General features: G+C 41.3%; 1 protein-coding gene across 3 annotated transcripts in view; it reads left to right on the top strand.

The window, feature by feature from the left end:
- GPAM (glycerol-3-phosphate acyltransferase, mitochondrial) overlaps positions 1 to 24,150 on the top strand; it is a 41,956-nt gene continuing 17,806 nt past the window's right edge. The window contains exons 1-10 of one of the 3 annotated variants that reach the window (XM_081328446.1): positions 6,463 to 6,526; positions 7,366 to 7,437; positions 12,659 to 12,763; positions 14,401 to 14,523; positions 15,011 to 15,084; positions 17,822 to 17,935; positions 20,436 to 20,585; positions 21,050 to 21,146; positions 22,106 to 22,242; positions 23,705 to 23,804. In XM_081328446.1, coding sequence (XP_081184572.1) covers positions 6,482 to 6,526; positions 7,366 to 7,437; positions 12,659 to 12,763; positions 14,401 to 14,523; positions 15,011 to 15,084; positions 17,822 to 17,935; positions 20,436 to 20,585; positions 21,050 to 21,146; positions 22,106 to 22,242; positions 23,705 to 23,804 — 1,017 coding nt within the window. In that variant the 5' untranslated portion in view covers positions 6,463 to 6,481. Of the gene's footprint in view, positions 675 to 6,462; positions 6,527 to 7,365; positions 7,438 to 12,632; positions 12,764 to 14,400; positions 14,524 to 15,010; positions 15,085 to 17,821; positions 17,936 to 20,435; positions 20,586 to 21,049; positions 21,147 to 22,105; positions 22,243 to 23,704; positions 23,805 to 24,150 lie in introns of those variants that run through there. The other 2 variants (XM_081328448.1, XM_081328447.1) reach the window with 2 other exon arrangements.

The following is a 24,150-nucleotide window of genomic DNA, read 5'->3' as shown; positions in this document are numbered from 1 at the left end:
CATCTATCTATCTATCTTTCAGCCCTCACTATGGTGACTTTCTAAAACAATTTTGCAGAATATTCGGAGACTGCCTTGTGTGTGGAGTAAAAGCAAGGTCTCCAATTGCCACCCCTTTTACACCTAAGAAAATCGGCAGCCTACTGAACATAGCTCTGCACAGCGGAAAGATTTGATGACCCCCGAGCTTCCCCTGAAGTCGCGCTCATCTCTCAATCTCCTCAACCCGTCTGACTTCACTGGCCAAGGCTGATGGCAACCCAAGACACCTGGAAGACACCAGCTCGGGGGCGTCGGAGCACCTTCCGCAGCAGGCTGAGGCGGTCCAGCGGCCACTGACGCGAGCTCAGCAGGGCCTCTTCCCTGCTCGCTGGCGCCTGGCGCTCAGGAAATCGCGTCAGCATCTGCCCTCCTTGTTGGGGCGGCGTGAACGAGACAGCCTGCCCGCTAGCTTGCCGGCAAGGTCTTGTTCAGGATTGCAGCTCGTGTCGGAGCCGCGTCGATGTAGCCTCCGCTTGTTTCCCAAAGGGTCGGAGATCGGAAGGTCAAGGGATAGTGGATCCGGCGCGCCGAGAGTGTTTGGACAGATTTCTGCTGGATATTTCGAAAGGAGATCTTAAAAACCTCTATCCCGAGGCCGATCCTCTGCTACTATCGTCGCAGGAAAAAAGAAGGTAATTTCGGGCGGGGGGGGGGGCGGGCAGAAATTGGCACCACTGGGTTGATGGCGGGTCTGGAAAAACCGGGCTGCTTGTGAAACGTTTTCACGGGAACGATTTTGAGACCCAAAAATATGTTGCAGGCGGTCACCGTCCGTAACTAGCAGTGTTTTTGCTGCTGCAGTCTTGGCTGAACCGGCTGGCCAATACATAAATAAACCGTAAGGTTAACGTGGGACAAACCGTGTCCGCATTAATTGCAATGGAAAGTATTTTAGGAACTAATTTTTGGAAAAAAAAGGAGCACATAGCATACCGAATCTGGCTCTAGGCCCATGCTTGAACGAGATAGCAAGTGAAATGTACATAGCATGAAATAGTAGACTAATCTGGTTGACAACCCCTGTCCCCCCTCCTTCCTTTTGCAATATTTTGCGAAGATGTGAATGAGAATGTAGAGAAACAGCATAGTGCCACAAAAAATATTTTTCAGATTTATCCCTGAGCCCAATTAGAAGTGACCTTCATCACTGCATGGAGGAAAGTTCTTACATGGTGGAAAGTGATCGTGTAGTTGTTTGTATCTGTTCTGTCTGGAGCATGCTAGTGTAGTTCTCTTAACTATGGCTGATGAATCTGGATTCGATTCAAAGTAGGCCCTGAAAAAATACCCATTTTCCTTGGTAGATAGGCTGTTTCTTTTCCTTTTTTTCTTTCAGCCTTTCACTTGCATTCCATTGGTGTACTTAACTAACTCTGCCTGAAAGTCCCTTCTGTCATTCAGCCAATTTGGCTTAGGTTGCTAATGTTCCCTTGTTTGAGCGAAATCTCTTTGGCAGTAGCTTTCTGCTGTATAGGGACACCCAACATTTGATACTAGTGTTTAATACAGTAGTTGTTCTGTTATTTATAGAAGAAAGTTTAAAGTGGCTATGTACTTTCCTAGCACTGCTTATGCATGCTACTGCATATAAATTATTTGAACAAATTCTGAAGGAGATGCCATTTTTCTTCTTCTAGCATTTGTAACAATTAAAGCTTTACCAATTTGCATTCCGGTCTCATGTTCATATAATTGGAAATAAATCCAATTAATTCACTGACATTTAGTCCCAGGTAAGTTTATCCAAAGATCCAGTTTTACAGGCTATTGTTTTTATGGTCACTTTGTTCTAGTTCAGACATGTCAAACACAAGGCCCGGGGACCAGATCCAGCCCGCGAAGTGGTTTCATGCGGCCCACGAAGCCATCCTGGAAACAGTGAGGGAACGGCCCCCACTGCCTTGGCCCTGGCCCAGAGACCCTCCTCCTGCCAGAGACCCTCAGATCTGTCCCACTCCTGCCCAGGCCCCCATAGGCACCTTTGATGCGAACCATGTAGAGCTGGCCACGCCCACCCAGTAGGCCATACGCACTTTAGCCCCGCCCACCCAGTAGGCCATGCCCACGCAGGCCACACCCACCCGGCCCCCTGAGGGCAACCGCAATGCTGATGCGGCCCTCAATGAAATTGAGTTTGACACCCCTGTTCTAGTTTATTTTTCAGTACTTAGATTGTTGATGTATGAATGTATGTTATCAGATAATCAGTGAATGTGCTGGCTGGGCGGTTTGGAAATTTTAATCCACAATATCTAAAGAGCATGGGATTGAATATGCTTGAGTTGGTAGAACTTCACATGCATTATAACTGTTGAGTTGTGGGTTCTGAAGAGCAGGGAAGATGCCAGGCAGGTGAGTACAGAAGAATCATAGCTTTATTGTAGTGAGACTGGACTGTACTGAGGCTTTGGGGTAACGTTGCACAATATATATAGTCCACATGCTCTGAACAACCAATCAGATTGAACCCATTATTCCCACCACGTTAACTGCTGCCAGGACTGGAGACGTCCTGTCTGGGTTGCTGGAGAACCATTAGTTCTCCAGCAGCACACATGATTAAACCCCCAAAAGCTCAGTACATAACACCCCTCCCCCTTTTAAGAACAAATAATATAACCCTTACAAGTTAAAGAATTCAATTCACTCCCAACTTCCAATATATAAGTGAATGTTTGACCCCATTCAAGGTAGTAGATTCATAACGCGACCTTCTCGGATGTGTTATGCACAACTGCATGCAATGAGACTAATGACAGTTCTGCTGTTCTGCCAGTAGTGTTACAGTACCTAACAGTACCTTATGATAACTACAAAGAAATTAAAGAACGTCTCGATGAAAAGACTCACCCTCTGTTAATCCCTTTTCAGTATGCAATGCATCACAACTCTTGTATTGATTAACAAAAGAATCAAAAATATCTTAAATGAGCAGGCATGCCTAAGAACTGGTAATCATTTTACACAATACATTGTCCTTTATTTAACAACATACTCTGTAAGGTATGCAGGAGGTTTGTGTGGTCGTGAGGAACGCCTTGGGGTTCCAACCACTTTGTGGTCTACCCGCTTATCTGGCATGCCATGTGAATTCATGTTCTCCTGTGCTGCAGAATCTGAAGATGGAGAACTGCTCTGGCTGGCCTCTCCAGTTGGCCCACCCCAGAGTCAAGACTTGGAGCAGAGTGAGCACAGCTGTCACTGGTGCATGGCTGATCCGACTGATCAGGGGTCCCATGTTGCACCTCAGAGTTGTCTTGGTCCTCCTCGGACTTGAATCCCGCTGTGTGCTGAAAACACTGGTGGTACGGATGAGAGCTAGCTTGTGTGCCAGCTGGAGAACTAAGGGAGGAACTTGTGCCAAGGTTCTCACTCAGTGACCATTCTGGAAATCTTTTACTTAACTGGTCAGTATGCTGTCTGACCAGTCGCCCTCCCTCCACCCCTACTGTGTAAGATAGGGGTCCAGTTTTGTCAACCACCTGTCCTGGGACCCACAAGTGTCCGGGCCCATAATTTCTGGCCCAGACCAAATCACCAGTCTGTAGCCCCCTCGGTTTGGGTTGAGAAGCATCTGATGCCACTCTGTCTGGATGAAGTCTGTCTAGTTTAGTGATGAGTCGTCTACCCCAACGAAGCTCCGCCGGACTTTTACCTGTGGCTGTGCATGGTGTAGAGTGTTGGCAGAATAAAAAGTCTGCCAGTCTATGATGCCAGTCCCCTGTGATGATGTGCTTCAGGGCGTACTTGGTTGTCCTCACCATTCGTTCAGCTTGCCTGTTCGACAATGGGTGGAAAGGTGCAGATGTAGCATGTCTGATTAGGTTCGCTCTGAGGAATGCCTGAAACTCAGCAGCAGTAAATTGAGCCCCATTATCTGAAACCACGACATCAGGTAGCCCATGTGTAGCAAAGAATTTTCTCAGCACCGGGATGGTCCTAGCAGTAGTCATATTAGAAACTGGAATTATTTCCAGCCATTTTGAGTGGCTATCCACTACTACCAAGAAGAGCTGTCCTTGAAAAGGCCCAGCATAGTCAATATGAATCCTGGACCAGGGAGTATGAGTTTCCTCCCATCTATGGACAGGTGCTTGGGGCATTTCAGGCCTTGACCTTTGGCAGATATAACACCCATGTACTTGCTCCTCAACAGCCTTATCTAAACCTGGCCACCAAAGGTAGCTTCTAGCTAATGCTTTCATGCACACTATGCCTGGGTGTCCTTCATGCAAGGACTGTAATACTCTATCTCTTAATACTGAGGGAATAATGATTCTGTTTCCCCAAAGCAAACATCCTTTATGTGCAGACAATTCATGCCTTCTAACAAAGTAACTTTGGAATTCAGAGCCTGGACTTTTCTCTAACCATCCCGTGAATACCCATGAGAAAACTCTGCTTAGAATTCTATCCGTGGCCGTTTCTGCAGCAATGTCCCCAGCATGGAGGGGGAACTCAGGCAAATCTTGTATGGATAATATTCTTGCAGCAGGAGCTGGGTCAGGATCTATAAGTGGCAGTGGTAGTCTACTGAGGCCATCTGCATGGCCCATTTCCTTTCCAGGTTTGTGAATTAATTTGAATTTATAAGCAGACAGAAATATAGATCACCTGAGCATCCTTGGGGATAATATGTGGGGGGTTTGTTTATCTGTTGTAAATAATCCCAAAAGGGGTTTGTGATCAGTGTACACAGTAAAATTTCTTCCATATAAATAATCATGAAATTTTTTGACCCCATCCACTATGGCTAAGGCTTCTTTGTCAATTTGTGCATAATTGCGTCCAGCAGCAGATAAAGTTCTGGAATAGAATGCTATGGGAACTTGTTCCCCATTCTTTTCTATGTGACTTAAAACTGCCCCCACCCCATAAGGAGATGCATCACATGCAAGACATACAGGTTTAGACTCTATGTAATGAGTAACTGGATTTTTCTGATAAGAGGGCCTTAAGGTCCTGAAAACTCTTTTCATGTACACTAGTCCATTGCCATACAGCTTTCTTATCGAGTAGCAGATAAGAAGCAGATAAGCAGATAAGAGGGGCTCTGCTATAGCTTCCTTATGAGGTAGAAATGTGTGATAAAAGTTCAGTAAACCCAAAAATGCTTGTAATTCTGCTTTGTTTTTAGGACTAGGAGCCATTTTGATGGGCTTTTCCTTTGATTCTGCGGGGTGGATTCCACTGGCATCGATACAGAACCCCAAAAATTCCGTTGATGACACCCCCAATACTACATTTATTCTTTTTCAGTTTAAGGCCCGCATCGCGAAGTCTTTGTAAGACAGCCCTGAGCCTATTTGCTAATACTTCTGCGGATTCTCTGGCAATGAGAATATCATCAAAATACGGGCAAACACCTTGAATGCCCTTGAGGGTGCGTTCCATGATCCCACCAAACTCCAACCGTTTGACTTTGAAAGCTCCTCTATGTGTCACTATTGTTTGGGCCGCTGCTGTGGCCTCATCTACTGGCAGTTGTTGATATGCCTGCGCTAAATCGAGCTTAGCGAAAATGGCACCACCTTGCAAAGAGGCTAGAATATGGCTGACTGTCGGAACTGGGTAGGCATGCTGGTTTAAAGCTTTGTTTAGGGTACATTTGTAGTCCGCACAAATGCGAACCTCTCCATTTGGTTTAAGTGGGGTGACGATAGGGGTCTCCCACTCTCCACCTTCAACAGGCTGTAATACCCGTTGCTCTACTAATTTATCAATTTCTGAATCGATTTTATGTTTTAATGCAAAAGGAACTCTGCACGGTTTGACTCTGGTATTACATTGGGGTCTAATTTAAACAAAATAGGTGGGCCGGTATAAGTTCCTAATTTAGAATCGAACATATCTGCGTATTCTTCACAGACAGCTCTGAGGTCAGTACTCTACGTTCAGTTGATGCCTGCTATCTGAATTCCTAAAGCCTCAAACCAGTCAAGTCCTATAAGACTTGTTCTCTGACCCTCTACTACTATGACATCCAGGTACCCGGAAAACGTTTAAATTTTACTGATATGGTGGCCTCCCCCTTAATTTTAACTTGGGCATTCTGAAAGTCGGTTAAGATAATGCTCAAGGGCTTCAATTTAACTCAGTGATTGCTGCGTTTACAGACATATTTGAATGTCTCATGCGAAATGATTGAGACTGCTGAACCGGAGTCCAATTACATTTTGCATGGAATGCCTTGCAGTTTAATGGAGAGTTTAAGTTTAGATTTAAGGGGTTGACGAGCCCCTGTGTGGCAAATACTTCTCCGGCTTTTGAAAAAACCCACACTGGTTGGACCCTGGGCCCCGGTATCTCTCCTTGTCGGTTCCCCCAACTGATGCTTGGGTTGTCTGTCTCTCTGGCGAGCCCGGCATACGACCACGATGTGTCCGGTCCTCCCACAGGCCCTGCACGTGGCCATACGGAATCTGCAGTTTGCGCGGGAATGGTTGCCTCCGCACCCCATACATCTAGAGAAGAGAACTGCCTTGTAAGTGTTTTCTTTTTGTTGATTTCCATGTTCTTGTGCGCCCGGCTGTTTCTGTAGCTTGTCTATCTCCGTCTCTTCTTCCACTGCTGGTTCGCTGCCAAATTTAGCGACCTCATGGTGAATGGTTTCTTCGGCCTTGATAGGTTTGGCAGTTTGCACTACTTGCACGGCTCTTCTGGCTGCTTCGTCGGCCATTATTTTGTCTTGTGCCTCCGAGAATGTAAAATTGGGTCTGGCGAATAGTCTCTGTTGGAGGGCTTTGTTTCTGAGGCTGCAAACAAACCGATCCCTCAGGCGTTCTTCAAGGTTTGAGAATTTGCAAAGACGCGCGGCCTGGCACAGGCCCGCGATGTATTCTGACGCCGATTCTCCTGGACGTTGTACCCCCTGGTCAAACTTGAATCTCCACGCCATTTCTGACATTTTTGGCTTAAAATGTCCATTAAGTTTTTGTTTGAGGTCGGCAAATGATAGTGCTTCGATTGGCGTGGGGGCAAACAGGTTTTCTGCGAGGTCGAACGTTGCTGGCCCACAGACGCATAGCAGCGTTGCAGCTTTAAGCCCATCTTCAGTGATCTGATTTGCCCTTAAGTAATTCTCGACTTGAGAAAGATACGACGGCCATTCTCCTGGGTGGCAAATGTCGAACTCCCTTAATTTACCGACCTTTGGCATCTTGACTAATTCCTGCGTTTCTGATCCTGCTTCTTGAGCTCAGACGGGTAATTCTGAGCAAATGGCCACTAGCGTAGTTTGCTAGCCAGCCGAGGAAGGGGGGGGAAAGATGCCTCTTTCCACCAGCACATAAAGCCAACCCCTCATGAGTTCATCTCTTTAAGGTGAAGCAGGATCCCACCTTCGTCGCCACTGTTGAGTTGTGGGTTCTGAAGAGCAGGGAAGACGCCAGGCAGGTGAGTACAGAAGAATCATAGTTTTATTGTAGTGAGACTGGACTGTATTGAGGCTTTGGGGTAACGTTGCACAATATATATAGTCCACATGCTCTGAACAACCAATCAGATTGAACCCATTATTCCTGCCACGTTAACTGCTGCCAGGACTGGAGACGTCCTGTCTGGGTTGCTGGAGAACCGTTAGTTCTCCAGCAGCACACGTGATTAAACCCCCAAAAGCTCAGTACATAACAATAATATTCATTGCCAGAATGCTTGGATGCTTCAAATAATCGAAGCATTCAGTTACAAATTAGGCAATAATGTACATAAAAATGTTTAGGGATTTCAGTGTAAGTACTGAAGTAATATCATGCTCTTAATTTTCCCCCTATTTGTTTCTATATCTGTTTCTTCTTCTATTTTCCTATCTCCAGTTTCTGGAGTAGTTCCAAATAAGATTTTATTTAAGATTCAAGTTTACATTCTACGGCAGTTAGACTTTGTCAATTCACCATCAGAGATTCTGATACGTGTTAGTTATTTGTCCTAAAAGTGACAATGTAATACTTGCTGTAGAGAAAGTAAGGATGGTGCTGTTCAATAGGAAACTAAGCCATACATTTATCCTATTCTGGATGAGGTTTCTCAGAAAAGTACAGATCTACAGCCTGGGAGGGTTCTTTGATTCTCAGTTGTTGCTAGATTCCCAGGTCAGAAAGCATGTTTGTTGCCAGCTGTGGTTCTCTTTAGCCAATTGGATTTGGCAACAGTTGTCCATACTTTGGTCACACACTGTCTTGACTTTTGAAAATGTCTTTAAGCACAAATTGATGTAAATGTGACTGTGTTGAAATACCTTAATTAGGTATTTTTTCTCAGCAAAATTTAAGGTGGTAATAATATTAGTCTTCAAAACTCTACTGCAGAGGTCTCCAACTTTTTGGGCACCAGGGACTGGTTCCATGGAGAGAGGTTTTTCTGCAGACCGGAGGGTGTGTGGTTTTGTGTGCTGCCTGCATTTGCGGATGGGGCTTTGTTTGTGCAGCCTGGTTGCTGGCATGCTGCAGCCCAGTACTGGTCCATGGACTGGGGGTTGGGGATCCCTGCTCTACTGTACAACATGATTATCTGAGAGACTATGTCTTCTGCTAGAAACCTGTTTGAATGCTTTGATTTACAATAAATATGAACTGCTTTCTTCAGTCTGTATCAAATATTCTCAAAAGTTTTTCAGTTCATGGAGCCCTTATATATCATAATGTTTTTGCAGCACCCAGGACCAACCCCCTTCACCATTTATTCATTAACACAATAGTCTGGTCCAAATATTAAGTATTTCATACTGCCCCTGTAAGTTTGTTAAAAACACCCTTACAGTTTGGGAATTGCAGGTTTTTATATTAGACAAACAGGAGAGGGCTTTCTTCTGCACCAGTCCCAAGCTATACAATATCAAGTCTGCATCTCTTCATTCTTAGTCCAAATCAAAATATCTAATCACAATATCACATTGGTTTTCTTAGGAAGTTATGCTTAAAGTTTTTGAAGAGCAGCCAAGATTCATCACTTCTTTTAAAATACCTCTCATTCATGAGGCTTTAAAGTCCTTGGGTTTGTATTTTTGTATTTTGGAGTTGCTTTCAGTTCTAATAGTATATTCAGTATAATTAGAATGGCAAGGAACAAAATCATTCTCTGCTGAAAACTGTCCTCTATAATTTCTTGGGTCCCTGAAGAAACTTCTGATTGTATCTTAGGAAAATGCATGTTACTGAGTTTCCCACTTTGAACAAAAATATTTCTTTATGTCTTTGTATTTTTTAATGTATTTATAGTATAGAGGAGGGGCTCATTTTTTTAACAATAAAAAATACGGTTAGCAGGGTGAAAGAAACCTGTATTTTCCCCATATTTGATTTACTGACTGTATAGTGTACTAACCCATGCCTAGCTACAGTAATTTACTTGCCTATACACTCAAAAAATTTCAACCATTACAATGATTTTTAAATACAGTGCTGTTAATGCATTAAGGACTTGTAGTCAAATATCATCTGCCTCTATATAATTAATCTGCCTTCTTTTCTTTCATATCCTTCCTACGGTTTATTCCAATTTAAGTCTTACATCAGTCTTGCTACTGTATGCATCTTATAAAGAGAGCTGCTCATGCAAGCTTTTTTGGTAACCAAAAAAGTTGCTATCATACTCCTTCTGATTGTAGACTCACACAATGTGCTGAAATTTGGGTGTGTGAAACATGCTGAACTGCTAACCAGACATTTTATCCTTGCATGGTTTGAGAATGTACTCTGCATTCCTGCTTTCTGAAGCCTGACTGACTTCAACTTTATTTGCCTAGAACACGGGTCGGCAACCCGCGGCTCCAGAGCCTCATGCGGCTCTTTAAGCCGTCTCATGCGGCTCCCAGTCCTCCTCTGCCGTTCTGCAAAAAAGTCCCATTGAGAGAATGGGGCGGCGGAGGTTTGGAGAGCTGATGCCTTTCGGGGCCAAAAGAAATGCGAACGAAGGCAGCAGCTCTCCAAACGGGGCAACGGCGGTTTGGAGAGCTCCGCGCGCAGCTCTCCAAACCTCCTCTGCCCCGTTTGCAGGGCTGCTGGCTTCCTCAAACATGGACGAAGCCGGCAGCTCTCCAAACGGGCAGAGGTTTGGAGAGCTTCGCAGCTCTCCAAACCTCCACGGCCCCGTTTGGAGAGCTGCTGCCTTCTTCCGCGTTTCTTTCAAATGCGGACGAAGGCAGCAGCTCTCCAAACGGGGCGGTGGAGGTTTGGAGACCTGCGCAGCTCTCCAAACCTCCGCGTCCCCGTTTGGAGAGCTGCTGCCTTCTTTCGCGTTTCTTTCTAATGGAGCGTGCGGGTGTGGTGGTGGTGTTTCTGAGTAGCATATGGAGTCTCGGGTGCTGCCAGATCCTCTCCTTCTTTCCCCCCTTTTCTCTCTCTCTCTCTCTCTGTGTCTGTGTGTGTTGGACCCGCGGGGAACAGCTGGTAGGGAGGCGGCAGTCCGGCACTTTCCCCCCTCTCGTTTGTGTATGGTGTGTGTGTCGGACCTGCGGGGAACGGCTGGTAGGGAGGCGGCAGTCTGGCATTTCCCCCCCTCTCATTTGTGTGTGTGTGTGTGTGTGTGTGTGTGTGTGTTGGACCCGCGGGGAACGGCTGGTAGGGAGTCAGCAGTCCGGCATTTTTCCCCCTCATGTATGTGTGTGTGTGTGTGTGTGTGTGTGTGTGTGTGTGTGTGTGTGTGTCTCGGACCTGCGGGGAACGGCTGGTAGAGGTGGTGGCAGTCTGGTGTTTGCATCTCTCTGTGGGCCCGACACACAGGAGGGGGGGAACGCCGGACGGCCACCTCTACCAGCTGTTCCCTACAGGTCTGACACACACACACACAGGAAGCAGGTAAACAACGCTGGACCACCGCCTCCCTAACAAACCTCTCCTGCGTGCGGAGAAATGCCCATTCCCTCTGCTGAGCCATCCCAGTTGCTTGCGTTGCGGAAGGTAATCATTTGGAACGAAGACACGAGATTCGGCGTTTCTCAGCCCGCGCTGAACTCACCCTCCTTACAGTCTCCCTCTCTTTGTTTCAGCTTGCTTTCTGCATTTGGGATGAAGACTGAGAGAGTGAGACTGTAAGGAGTGCGAGATCAGCGCAGGCTGAGAAACGCCGAATCTCGAGTCTTTGTCCCAAATGCAGAAAGTGCTGATCTCGTGCTCCTTACAATCTCCCTCTCTCGAGTTTCCAGTCTTTGTCCCAAATGCAGAAAGCAAGCTGAAACAAAGAGAGGGAGACTGTAAGGAGGGCGAGATCAGCACGGGCTAAGAAACACCGAATCTCGAGTCTTTATCCCAAATACTTGCCTTCTGCAACGCAAGCAACTGGGATGGCTCAGCAGAGGGAATGGGCGTTTCTCCCCACGCGCTGATCAGCAAGTGCAGAGAAACGTGGATTCCCTGTGCGTCCTTGCAAGATATGGAGGTGCTCCAGGGAAGTAACTGGGATGGCTCAGCAGAGGGAATAAGCATTTCTCCGCACGTGCTGATCAGCGGGCGTGGAGAAACGCCGAATCTCGAGTCTTCATCCCAAATGCAGAAAGCAAATTGAAACAAAGAGAGGGAGATTGTAAGGAGCGCGAGATCAGCGCGGGCTGAGAAATCTCGTGTTCAGATTGTTGGGGGCAATCTCGCTCCAGCGTCTCGGCAAGCACACTGGGCCGTCCCGCTCCTTGGGGCTCGCTGCTGTCATGGGGGCCGGCTCGGGGATTTGTTTCTGCAGGTTAAATCGGAACCAAGCAGCAAGTGAAAAGGTAGCAGCAGTAGCGGGAGTGCTTTTAATTGCCAAGCGTCCCCATGGAAGTCAATGGAGGCGCCGCGGCTGGCCTTTTGAGTTGGTGAGTGAATGAGAGCGAGAGAGAAACGTTTTTTGAGCAGTGTGAGTGAATGAGAGCATGAAAGAGGCTTTTTGGAGCAAAAGTGAGGGAATGAGAGAGCGAGAGAGAAGCTTTTGCAAACAAAACATGAGTGAATGAGACCGAGAGAGAAACTTTTCCAAGCAAAGGTGAGTGAATGAGAGCGGAGGGGGCAGGGCGCCTGTATGTCTCCCGTTAGGCTCCACTGTTCTGTCAAGCCTCTGGTTTTGCACATGCGTGCGCATGCGCATTCTTCTTTGTGGCTCCCAGTTTTTTCTTTTGTGAGGGAACCGGTTCTGGGTGGCTCTTTCACTGTTTCAGGTTACCGACCCCTGGCCTAGAAGCTTCTGCAACAGAGAAGTATACAGTATATTAGATTAGAAAGAAACTAGTTTAAATTCCTCCTGTTCTTATCTTACAATAATTAAGCATGCATTTACTTTCTGTGTATGAATGGAGCACAAATTTAATTTCTTCTGATCATAACCAATTTTTGTAATTATGAGCAACCAGTAGATAAGTTTGAAGTATAATTACAAGCTTGTCTGGAACGAGTTACAGTATCCTGAATGGAGAACTAAAAGAAGGCAAGCTATAGTGATATATACTATACTATACTATATAGTTATGTAGTCGCATCTTTTTAATTGCCAATTGTCATTGTGAATGACTTTCTTATATGAATGTGCCAAGGATTTCAGCTTTAGTAAGACATTTAGGATAAGTGAATTAACTTATTTACTAATACACTTAATTCCTTAATGCTGAAATTATTTTCCTCTTTTAGCTCATGAGCCTGAATTTATGTTGTAGATCATGGAGGATACGGCTTTGTCACTTGGAACAATAGATGTTTCCTACTTGTCATCTTCAGCAGAATGCACTGTCACAAGATGTAAACATTCCAGTGAAGAATGGGTAAGCAAAATGCATGCTAGTTCAGTGTTCACAGGTTTCTTAAGATAAAACACTAGTGTCCTTTTGAAAGGTGAAAAAGTAAGATAGGATTACTCTTGAAAAAATTAAGAATGTTCAGATAGTCTTTGTTTACCAACCACTTGTTCAGCGATTATTCAGAATTGCCACAGTGCTGAACAAGTGGTACTTGTGACTGGTCCTCAAAGTTCTGACCACTTCAGCACACTTGTAGCCCCATGATTGTGATTCAGGTGCTTGGCGAACAGTTCACATGATGGTTACAGCACCCTACAGTCACATGACTGGTATTTCTGACTTTCCCAGTTGGCTTTCCACAAGCAAAGTCAATGGGAAAGCCAGCAGAGAAGGTCACAAGTTTCTCTAGTAAGTCCCTTCAGGCTCCTGGCACTCTCACCCTTCTGTATCATCTCCTTACAGTCTTCCTGCACTTGCACTTCACTTCACTATCCAGCTCTGCAACTTTCTGTGCTTGTGCACAACCTGTGCTAGGCCTCACAAATTCTCCCTTGGTCTTCCCCACCTTACAGCTTTCGCCAACCTTTCTAGGCTTCCCTCACTCTGATGGCATGCCCTGGAGCACCCCTGTCTTCTTACCTGGGACTTCTGCCACTTCTGCCTTAATGTCCCCTATATCTTCAGGATACAAGACAACTGGGACAGCTGGGGCTTCAATGACTAAGCAATGCAGTCATGTGGTATTGCGTTTTATGACCACATCCCTTTAGCAACAGCAATCCTGGTCCCAATTGCCCCTGTAACTCAAGGAGTATCTGTAATACATTTAGATTGTTCTATACACTGTTCTTAGGGCAGGATATAATTGATAAAAAATAATACCGTACTATAACCTAGCACCACTTTCATTCAAAATACATCTATAGAAAAAGTTCAGATTTATATTATAATATATAGTAGAGGATTATATTATTTCAGATTTATTCCTACAAGATTTCCAGAAGTGTACAGGTAATCCCCAACTTATGACTGTAATTATGTCCAGGATTATGATCATAAGTCATTAAGTAGGTCACACCCGATTTTGTGACCCTTTTTGCAGTGGCCATTAAGTGAAAGCTGCAGTAATTAAATGACTGTTGTAGTCATTAAGCAAACATGGTTGTTAAATGAATCTATTTTGCTATTTTACCATCCATTTTACCCAGTGGATGTTTTTAACCAGAAAAAAATGCTTGCAAAAAACACCAAAAATCACAGTCACATAATCACAATATGCCGCAAATGGCCATAAATGGAAACTGGTAGCCAAGCACCCAAAATACAATCATGTGGTTGCAGGTGGATACAGTTGGTGGAAGTCTGGAACTGGTTCACAAGACTGTTATCTTGGAATGATTCAGTATCATATATACAGATTTCATCACTCAAAGGGAGGAAAATATTTTGACAATATAGTTGATCTAGATACTTATAGGCAAACATTTGTATGTATGTAAGTCTATGAATGTGTCCAGTAACTGAATTTGGTTGTTTGTTTAAGCAGAACAAATAAATCAGTTGTTCTTAACTTTAGCTAGTTCATTTATAGAAAGCAACCTGAAAGAAATTCAAAGCTTTCCGTTTTTATGTGCTATATTTATATATTCATTATTTTCCAGGGAGAATGCAATTCTAGGCCTACCGTCTTCCGATCAGCCACTTTAAAATGGAAAGAGACTCTTCTGGGCAGGAATAGGCCATTTGTGGGACGCTGTTGTTACGTATGCACTCCTCAAAGCTGGGTAAGTGGAATTATATTAGTAACAAACTGAAATTTAATGTTCATGTAATGGTAATCAAACAGCCAGAAGGCAATTAAATTAAGAACTCAGTAGCTATGTACTTACCTTGCATAGGTTACTTTCAGATTTTACCTGGTGGAATAGAATAGTATTTGATGCCTCTGTATTAATGAAAGACTGTAAAGCAGGGCCCAGTGATTTGTTCAGGCAAAGTGACGATGCACAGATTTTTCTTTATTGTTGTACTTATTTTTTTTGTGTGGACTGACCATAATTGTTGATGTACAACTTTAACAAATATGCATATATTTTGCAGATAGCTGAGATTTTATGTGAGAACACTAAACCGTGGCAAACTTTGAGCTATAAATTATTTATATGGGGTGTGTGTGCAGATTCTTCCCCTTTAGAGATATTATACAGGAAAATGCTATAGTTATTGTGAACTGCAGTTAGTAATAAATTAATTTATGCATTTTTCTTTCAGGACAAACTTTTTAATACTAATATCCCTTCTTTGGGTCTGCGTAATGTCATCTATATTAATGAAACACATACACGGTAAATACTTTTTTAGTATAGTTAATATTGTGATTTATTAAAAAGGATTAATGAGTAAAAAGGTTAAATGAGTAAAAAGGTTAAATATTAATGTTAGTTTTGCTGAACTGAACCTGCAGAGTAATGACATTTTGGCTTTCAGTGCAGAGACAAGAAGTAACTATCCAAATAATGTAGAAATATAAAAGGACTCGATTCAAGGCTTCATTATTCATCAACTCTGTTCTTAGAAAACTAGTGCTGCTAGTAGTATTAATATGAGTAATTAAATGAGGCTAACTTTCAACCCCAAAATTGAAACCTGTACATTGGTTGAGCTTGATGCTCAGCTTTTAAAAAAATGTATTAGTCTTTTTGAATGCTAATTGTGCAACATGGTAGTGCAACAATTTGTATAACTGTTCATGAAAACAGGTACTAGTTTTATTGGACAGAATGAAGCTACATAATAATATTTCCCCATAAAACTGTGATGGAATCACTGGCTAAAGAGAGGGGGAGTAAAGAGAGATTCCAAGGATGGAATTGATTTGGAGGAGAAGAAATCTGAGATCAAGAGAAGACATTTGATCTGGCAAGATTCTTGTAAATAGGAGTTTGACAATAAAATAATTGCCTTGCCCAGTCAAGGAGTTGTCCTGGTTGCTTGCTAAAACATATGCATGAGGATCAAAATAAATGTATATATAATGTAATATACTCTGGTGTAAGCCAGAATTTCATGTCAGCTGTCTTCATTAATTTTTAGATTTAAAAAAATGCAAGGAAAGTTTCAGGTTTGTCAGGGATAGAAAGTCCTTTGACATATTTAAGTCTAGTACATTTGGCATGAATTTGAATAAACAAGAATTTACTTGTCAGATGCACATTTGTAAAGCTAATTTTAAGTTTATTTTTTAACAGAATTCATGTGGGAAGCAGATTTTAAATAGCAGATAAAAGATGGTTAGTCCTTTATCTTACAGGTAGTCCTCAACTTATGACTGCAGTGGAACTTGCCCATTATGATTGTAAATCATGATGGTCATAAAATGAATCACCCACATGTCCAAACCAATTTTACAACCCTTTTTGCAAGAGTCATTAAATGACTGCCACAGTCATTGAGTAGGGGCTGGTTTTGTGAAAACCCAGAAGTAAAAACTGCAGTAACACACGATCATGTGGATGTAACATTTGTGAATGTAGCCGGTTGTCTAGTACCCAACATGTGGTCACATGACCTCAAAGAATGTTGGAACTTCAGAACCAGGTTATAAGTATCCCCAAGGAGGTCTTTTAACTTTGAATAGTTGCTAAGTAACCAGCTCTAAATCTAGGACTACCTGTATTCATTTGGCAGCACATAAAAGAACAGCTACTATTTTGCACTGTCTTATGTAAATGTATACACGTAGTAAATGAACACAAAAAAGAAGAAATAATTTATATGCTTATTCAGTCTAGCTTAATGAATTCCCATCAAAGCCCCTATATTTCTTACCCAAAGAAAGCATTCCATCTACTGTTAGAGCTCCCAATTTCTGCTTGCAAACTTTGACTCCTGATTATAACTTCAAACGACTATAATCTAATTTGTTCAGTGTACCTGAATTCTGACGAGGCATGTGATGGATTGCACAACAGTTTAATGATGTTTTGCATTTCTGTTAAACTGTATTATGAAATACATTTGTCATTTCAAAATACTAACAGCAACATTGGAACTCCAAAGAATATCTAACTTATTTTCATTACTTCTTTTGGTGCTTTAATACCTCACAGTTTAGTAAAAAAGTTTTAAACAATGTTTTTAACTTAGAAGTAGACATAGACATGGATATAGAAAGCCATGTGTACCTAAAGAAGAGATCAAATTCTTGTTAACTTTTGTTTTTCTAATATTGTTCTTCTCTGATATGGCTTGACTTATCTGGTGCTTTATACTCTTGTATTGTATACTATTGTTTTTCATCTCTATTCTTTATATGCCACCTAAAGTTGCCCTAGTAATTAAAGTAGCAAATTGGCATTACCTCCCCATTTGATTTCAAAATTGCTATTACCTCTATACATTCATCATTGGCAAAATGATCTGTCTTCCACCTTCAAATATCTTCCAAAATGATTTGCTAGCTTTATTAAATTTACATCATGTGTATTGAACTAATTAGCCAAGATGGAGGTAATGAATCGATTTCATTTGGTTCTGTAGGCCTCTTAAACAGTTTCTATTCTATTATTATCTGCCCATAGTACCAAATAATTTTGAATTTAGAGTTGCAGAGAAACTCAAGTATTATTCTCTGTTTACATTTATTTTGGTTTCTTATGCTGTGAAAATCTTGGGTCAAATTTCAATTTGGTTTCAGATTTGTTCTGGGCAAAATGGCCCACTTGAGAAAGAAAAGAAAAGAAACAAAACTCTTTATTAGTATGTCCTGCCTGTATTTATGTGCAAAGCTGAATTAATAAGAAATTTATATCTTCTTTTGCTGATTTAAGCTGAACATATTTCAGCCAAGAGTTTGACTCATGTACTGTATTTGGGTTTTTTTTAGTCGCTTCTGCCATGATACTCTTAAACCAGAACCAAATCAACACCTATACTCAAAGTGACTTCTACTGATTTTATTAGTTGGAATGAGATATAATATGATATTATACAAGATATGATATGAGATATGATATATTTTGGCAGCCATTTGAAGGATAACTTTCTTATAATTGGTCTCTTTAAATTCCTCCATAATTATAGGTACAGAGGTTGGCTTGCTCGGCGGTTTTGTTATACTCTTTTCGTGCAAGAGCGGGATGTTCATAAGAGCATGTTTGCAAATAATGTGATGGAAAATGTACTGAATAATAGTCGGTAAGATAAAGATAATAGTGATTATTGTAATTGAAAAGTCCTTATTTAGAAATAATACATGTTCAACATACAGTAAGATTGTTTTTTCTTGTACAGCAGAAGCTCTGAATTTAAAAGCAATTATTTTGAATTTCTTCCTGTGTATAAGCTATAGCAAGTTGAAATTTTGTTTCCAAAGAGTCTTCATTATATCCTTGTGTCTGGCTGTGTGATATCAATTATATAGAGGCATCTTAAGAAATAGCTAGAACACGGGTCGGCAACCTGCGGCTCCGGAGCCACATGCGGCTCTTTAAGCTGTCTCTTGCGGCTCCCAGTCCTCCACCATTCTGGGAAAAAAGTGGGAGTAAAAAAGTCCCATTGAGAGAATGGGGTGGCGGAGGTTTGGGGAGCTGCGTGCGCAGCTCTCAAAAACTTCACCACCCTGTTTGCAGAACTGCTGCCTTCGTCCATGTTTGACGAAGGCAGCAGCTCTCCAAACGGGGTGGTGGAGGTTTGGAGAGCGGCGGGTTGGAGAGCTGCGTGCCTTCACCGCCCTGTTTGGAGAGCTGCTGCCTTCGTCCATGTTTGACGAAGGCAGCAGCTCTCCTAACGGGCAATGGCGGTTTGGAGAGCTGCACGCGCAGCTCCGCTGCCACCTCTGCAAGCCTCCGCCGAGAGAATGGGGCGGTGGAGGCTTGCCGCCCATTCTCTTGGCGGAGACTTCTTTCGGGGGATCCAGCCTATGCTGCACCGAGACGAGAGAACAGCAAGCCGCCCCATTCTCTCGTCTCAGCGGAGACTTTCAGGGGATCCAGCCTCTGTCGCCCCCTTCTCTCAGCTGGGCAGCTGAGAGGGGGTGGCAGAGGCTGGATCCCCCGAAAGAAGTCTCCGCCGAGAGATTGGGCAGGAAGCCTCCACCGCCCCATTCTCACGATGGAGCGCTCCACCACCCCATTCTCTTGTCTCAGGGGAGGCTTCTTTTGGGGATCCAGCCTCTGTCGCCCCCTTCTCTCAGCTGGGCTCTGCCGAGACGAGAGAATGGGGTGGCAAGCCGCTGAGAGAATGGGGCGGTGGAGTGCTCCGCCGAGAGAATGGGGCGGTGGAAGCTTGCGGCTCATTCTCTCAGCGGAGACTTCTTTTGGGGGATCCAGCCTCTGCTGCCCCCCTAGATCCCCCGAAAGAAGTCTCCGCTGAAACGAGAGAATGGGGCAGTGGAGCGCTCCGCCGAGAGAATTGGGCGGTGGAGGCTTGCCGCCCATTCTCTCGGCGGAGACTTCTTTCGGGGATCCAGCCTGTGCCGCACCGAGACGAGAGAATAGCAAGCCGTCCCATTCTCTCGGCAGAGCACTTCACCGCCCCATTCTCTCAGCAGCTTGCCGCCCTGTTCTCTCGTCTCAGCGGAAACTTCTTTTGGGGGATCCAGCCTCTGTCGCCCCCTTGTCTCAGCTGGGCAGCTGAGAAGGGGGCGGCAGAGGCTGGATCCCCCAAAAGAAGTCTCCACCGAGAGAATGGGCAGCAGAGAGAGAATGGGACGGCAGAGGCTGGATCCCCCGAAAGAAGTCTCCGCCAAGAGAATGGGCGGCAAGCCTCCACCGCCCCATTCTCTCGGCAGCTTGCCACCCCGTTCTCTTGTCTCAGCAGAGACTTCTTTCGGGGGATCCAGCCTACAGTGCCCCATTCTCTCTACGCCGCCCATTCTCTTTGCGGAGACTTGCAGAGCTGCTACCTTCGGCTGGTTTTCTTTCGGGCATCCAGCTGTTGAGAGAAGGGGGTGGCAGAGGCTGGATCCCCCGAAAGAAAAGTAGCTGAAAGCAAGCTGAAACAGAGAGAAGGAGACTGCAAGAAGGGCGAGATCAGCGCGGCCTGAGAAACGCTGATCTCGTGTGCCAGAGCTCCTGGGAGGACGCATACATAGGACCGCTGATCAGCCTCTTGTTTTGCGCATGCGTACTCTTTTTTGCGGCTTCCAGGTTTTTTTTTGTGTTTGAGGGAACCGGTTCCAAGTGGCTCTTTTACTGTTTCAGGTTGCCGACCACTGGGCTAGAACAAGAATAAAGGCTAAAAATTATTTTATTTACACATACTTTTAAATGAAATGAAGTATAGTTAATATGATTCCTCTTTAGTCATTAAATTGTTGTTTAATTTTCTCTTAAGTAATATTAAAAAATCACCATTGTGTAATAACACAGAGAGGTCTCTGGTTCCTGAACCTAAGGCTCTAAGGGAATATGGATTGTATAATTCTGTTCTACAAGTGTTCTGTAAGGACTGTATGCTTATACAAATACATGTATCAATATATGTAAATATATGCATAGTCTTATACCTTATAACCTTGAAATGTCATATATGTAATATTTTTAAGTGAAAAAAATCATGAAGGTTCCAATTACAAAGTATATAGTTAATTAGCACATTGAGGTGGGGGATTTCTTTGATATCTCAGTTTAAAATTGAAAATAGTTGCTCTGAAGTAGTTGAAATCTAAAATAACACTTCACTTTATGACATTTAGAGTGCAGAATGCTATTATACAGGAGTCTTTAGAATCATCAGCTATAAATGGTCTTGACCAGCTGGAATCTAGAAACATTAACAGAACCAAGAAGAAAGCTAAAAGGATCCTTCAAGAAATGGTAGCAAATGTCTCTCCTTCTCTGATTAGGTAATAATACTAAGTTTTGTTTGTGAGGTCTGGGTGTATTCAGTACTGTGCAAATCCATAGAGATATTTGTTATTTCTTACTTCATATTGTTCTTCCATTGTCACTGTTGCAAAATGAATAAAAAACATTCTTTGCCCTTGAAGAATTCCTTCATATATTGATATATCCAAACTTTTTCAATGGAACAACAGCATGTTCTTAATAAGTGTCATTTTATCAACCCAATATTATACTCTGTTCAGAATTATGTGGAATTAAAATTTCTTTGTATTTTATATTTTCTACAGATGATAGAAATATAAACTATTGTTTAAACTGCATCTTAATAGAATTTTCACAATATGCTTTTGGTCCATCATGGATGATGTGATTGTTTCTGTTTTGAACATATGTTTATCTATCAATTATTTGTACAAAATATAAATTCTATTATATAGTGGCTTAATTTATATTTTTCTTTCAGGTTAACAGGTTGGGTTTTATTGAAATTATTTAACAGCTTTTTTTGGAATATCCAGATTCACAAAGGCCAACTAGAGATGGTAAAAGCAGCAACTGAGGTAATAAAAATAGTTAAGGCAATTGTGCAATGGCAGCATTTTTATTTTTATAACAGTAAATATTGAGTTATTTTCAGATTCAATCTGTGAAATATTCAGGAAAAATTTACCTTTATTTTTCTTTCCTGAAAAGACATCTTTGATAAAAAGATATAAAAAATAAAGTTCAGTTACATCCAGCAGAATCTGTTTTACAGTGTCTATCTTAAACTTCAGTATATAATCACTTCAGTTGAATGGTTTGTTTAATAAATAAAAATAATGACTTAAAAGTTACTGCCAGAAGTTATTTTGCGTAGTAAATTGTGTTAGTGCCTTCTGTGTCTTCCTCACCAAGACCACAGAAGCAAGGGCAATGTTTACAAGAAATGCAAAAACTGTTTTATAATCTTTTTTCAATGTCCAGCATCAGTTTGTTTCTCAACACCTTTGAAATTATTATTGGGGCTGAATCTGAATAGAATTGTTACTGGTCAAGATAAATTGTAGTAAATTGTCAGTGAATGATATATTCTTGGAATAACATCTACTTGAAAATTTCAGTAATTGTAGAATATTTAAATGATAGTTTACCGTTAATTACTTATCTATGGTCCATCCAATATATTTTTGCCATTAATTTCCAGATTATTCCGTTTTAAAACTATTGAACAAAGTATTGTTCAAAGTTTACCTTGCTACATAATCAAGATATAAACTACTATATATGTTTCAAATCCACTTGATATTACCCATAATATGATACAAAGAAAGCAGTTACATTTAATTGCTATAAATGCTGATGAAAATCTATTGCCTGTGAAATTTATATCCTTTCTATTTCATTTATTCCCTCTTCTTCCTAACTAATGCAACTACTACCAAGATAAAAAGAGAAATACAGTGACAGTGCAGAAGACTGATATGTTAAAATTATGTTTTGGTATCAAATGTAAACTCCTCTTTTCTTTTTCATACAGCTAAATTTGCCTCTTGTCTTCTTACCAGTTCACAAATCTCACATTGACTACCTACTTCTCACATTCATTCTTTTCTGCCACAATATCAAGGCACCCTACATTGCAGCCGGAAATAATCTAAATATTCCTATTTTCAGGTAAAACAGCATTAGTTATTTTACTATGTTAATGTCAGCCATTTTGTTCCCTTACCTGATCAAGGTGAACTAACATTTATCAAAAAGTAATCTGAATATGTAGCATGCATTGATGGAAAAGTGCTTTGTTGTATGACATGGTCAGCAACTTTTACATTTGGTAAATAAACAGAAATAAGATTGCAATTGTAGTAGTCTTTATTCTGAAGTTCTAATATAATTTTATCATATCAAAAATTCAGAACATTAACATTGCCCATATTCACATGACAGGGTGTTACTGTACATGAAATACCTGTGTCAGAAAGTAATGAGGTTATTTTTACAAATTGTGCCAAATAGAATGAAAAATGTATCTAAACTTCAAGAACCAGTAATTTTTTTCCATGAAAGACAGAAAAGTCAATTTCTGATATAGATATAACTTATAGAATAAGAGTTGCATGTATAAAAAGATTATCAGTTGTACAGCATAAAGTTTTATATTATAATTACAAATTCTTCACTATTGAACCCTATCTCATGTATGTCATGTTTAAGAAAATAGATTATTCCTAACTATCTAGGACTATAATACTGTAATAATCCTAAAGAAAAGGTTTTTTTTTTAAAAAAGATACATTTTGTACACTTAACATGTATCTTCAAATAATATGCTTCTTCATAATTACCAGAATTAACTGTGTTCTTGGTTGTTTTAACTAGTATATTGTCTTCTATTAGTGACTTTAATTGTCATCATATAAATCGTATATTGTAGCTAATAGGATGTGTATGTCCTACATATAAATTTGGCATAATGTGTTTTAAGTTTTGCAACATATCAAAGTAGAACTATAGTGATTTTTTTAATCTGTAAAAGAATTCAAAATAGAAATTTCCTTTAATTTATTGTAAGACTTTTTATCACTGCAGAAGAAATTAGTAATTTCTGTTTATATATGTTATTGAAATCTTGGTCTCTTACGCCATTCCAATATGATTTTTAAAAAAACATTGGTAAGGGTAGACATTGATATAGATTTCTAGTGAAAAGCAATATTGATTTATAAAACCATGGTGATAAAACTTAACTTTTTATATGATTTATTATATGTCTTGATTTGATTAATGAAAACTTATATTAATTTTATAAAATACTAATTTTATATATTTAAACATGTTTTCACATCATTGTATCACATCACAATATCATTTTCTTCAAAGACATTAAAAGAAAACATGAAGGAGAAAAAAGTGAACACTTGTGATGTTTTTTGATGTGTAAGGCTAGGAGCGGTTGATTTAAATGCATCTAAAGAGTTTATAATCAAATGCTCAACTAATATTTGTTAGTTTTTTTCCTTTCATATTATGCAAATATGCATATTGTATTTTTTTTCAGTCTGGCATAACCTGTGCTAAAGTTGTATTCTTTCTCTTTTAATCAAAAAGGCATGCACATTTTTTTTCCTTTCCATAGCACCTTAATCCACAAACTTGGAGGGTTTTTTATTAGAAGAAAATTAGATGAGAGAGCTGATGGCCAAAAAGATATTTTGTACAGAACCTTACTGCATGTGGTATGTACATTAAAAAAAGTTTATTTCTGCACGTTTGCTAATAAAATCTGTGCATCATATCAGTGCACAACACATATTTAAATTTATAGCAAAGTTCAAAACTTAAATAAGTTTCATTTCACTTTATAATTGAGGTATTATATTACATAATATAAAAGATTCACTACAATAGAAAGGCTTCTGCAGAGAAAATGAAAAGCTTGTATTGCACTTTTATGTAGTTTGTGGAAACTGATGACTTCATGGATCACTGTAATGTTGTGTGCATGTCAGTGGTGTATGGACTATACATGTGCCCTGAAAAAATTTGTTAAATGTTGAAGTTGCATTTCTCATATCTATGCAA

This window comes from Vipera berus, assembly GCF_964194415.1.
Source record: "Vipera berus genome assembly, chromosome: 5".
Taxonomy (NCBI): Eukaryota; Metazoa; Chordata; class Lepidosauria; order Squamata; family Viperidae; genus Vipera; species Vipera berus.
The sequence above is the reverse complement of the archived record's forward strand: the minus strand, read 5'-3'. Positions and strand labels throughout refer to the sequence as shown.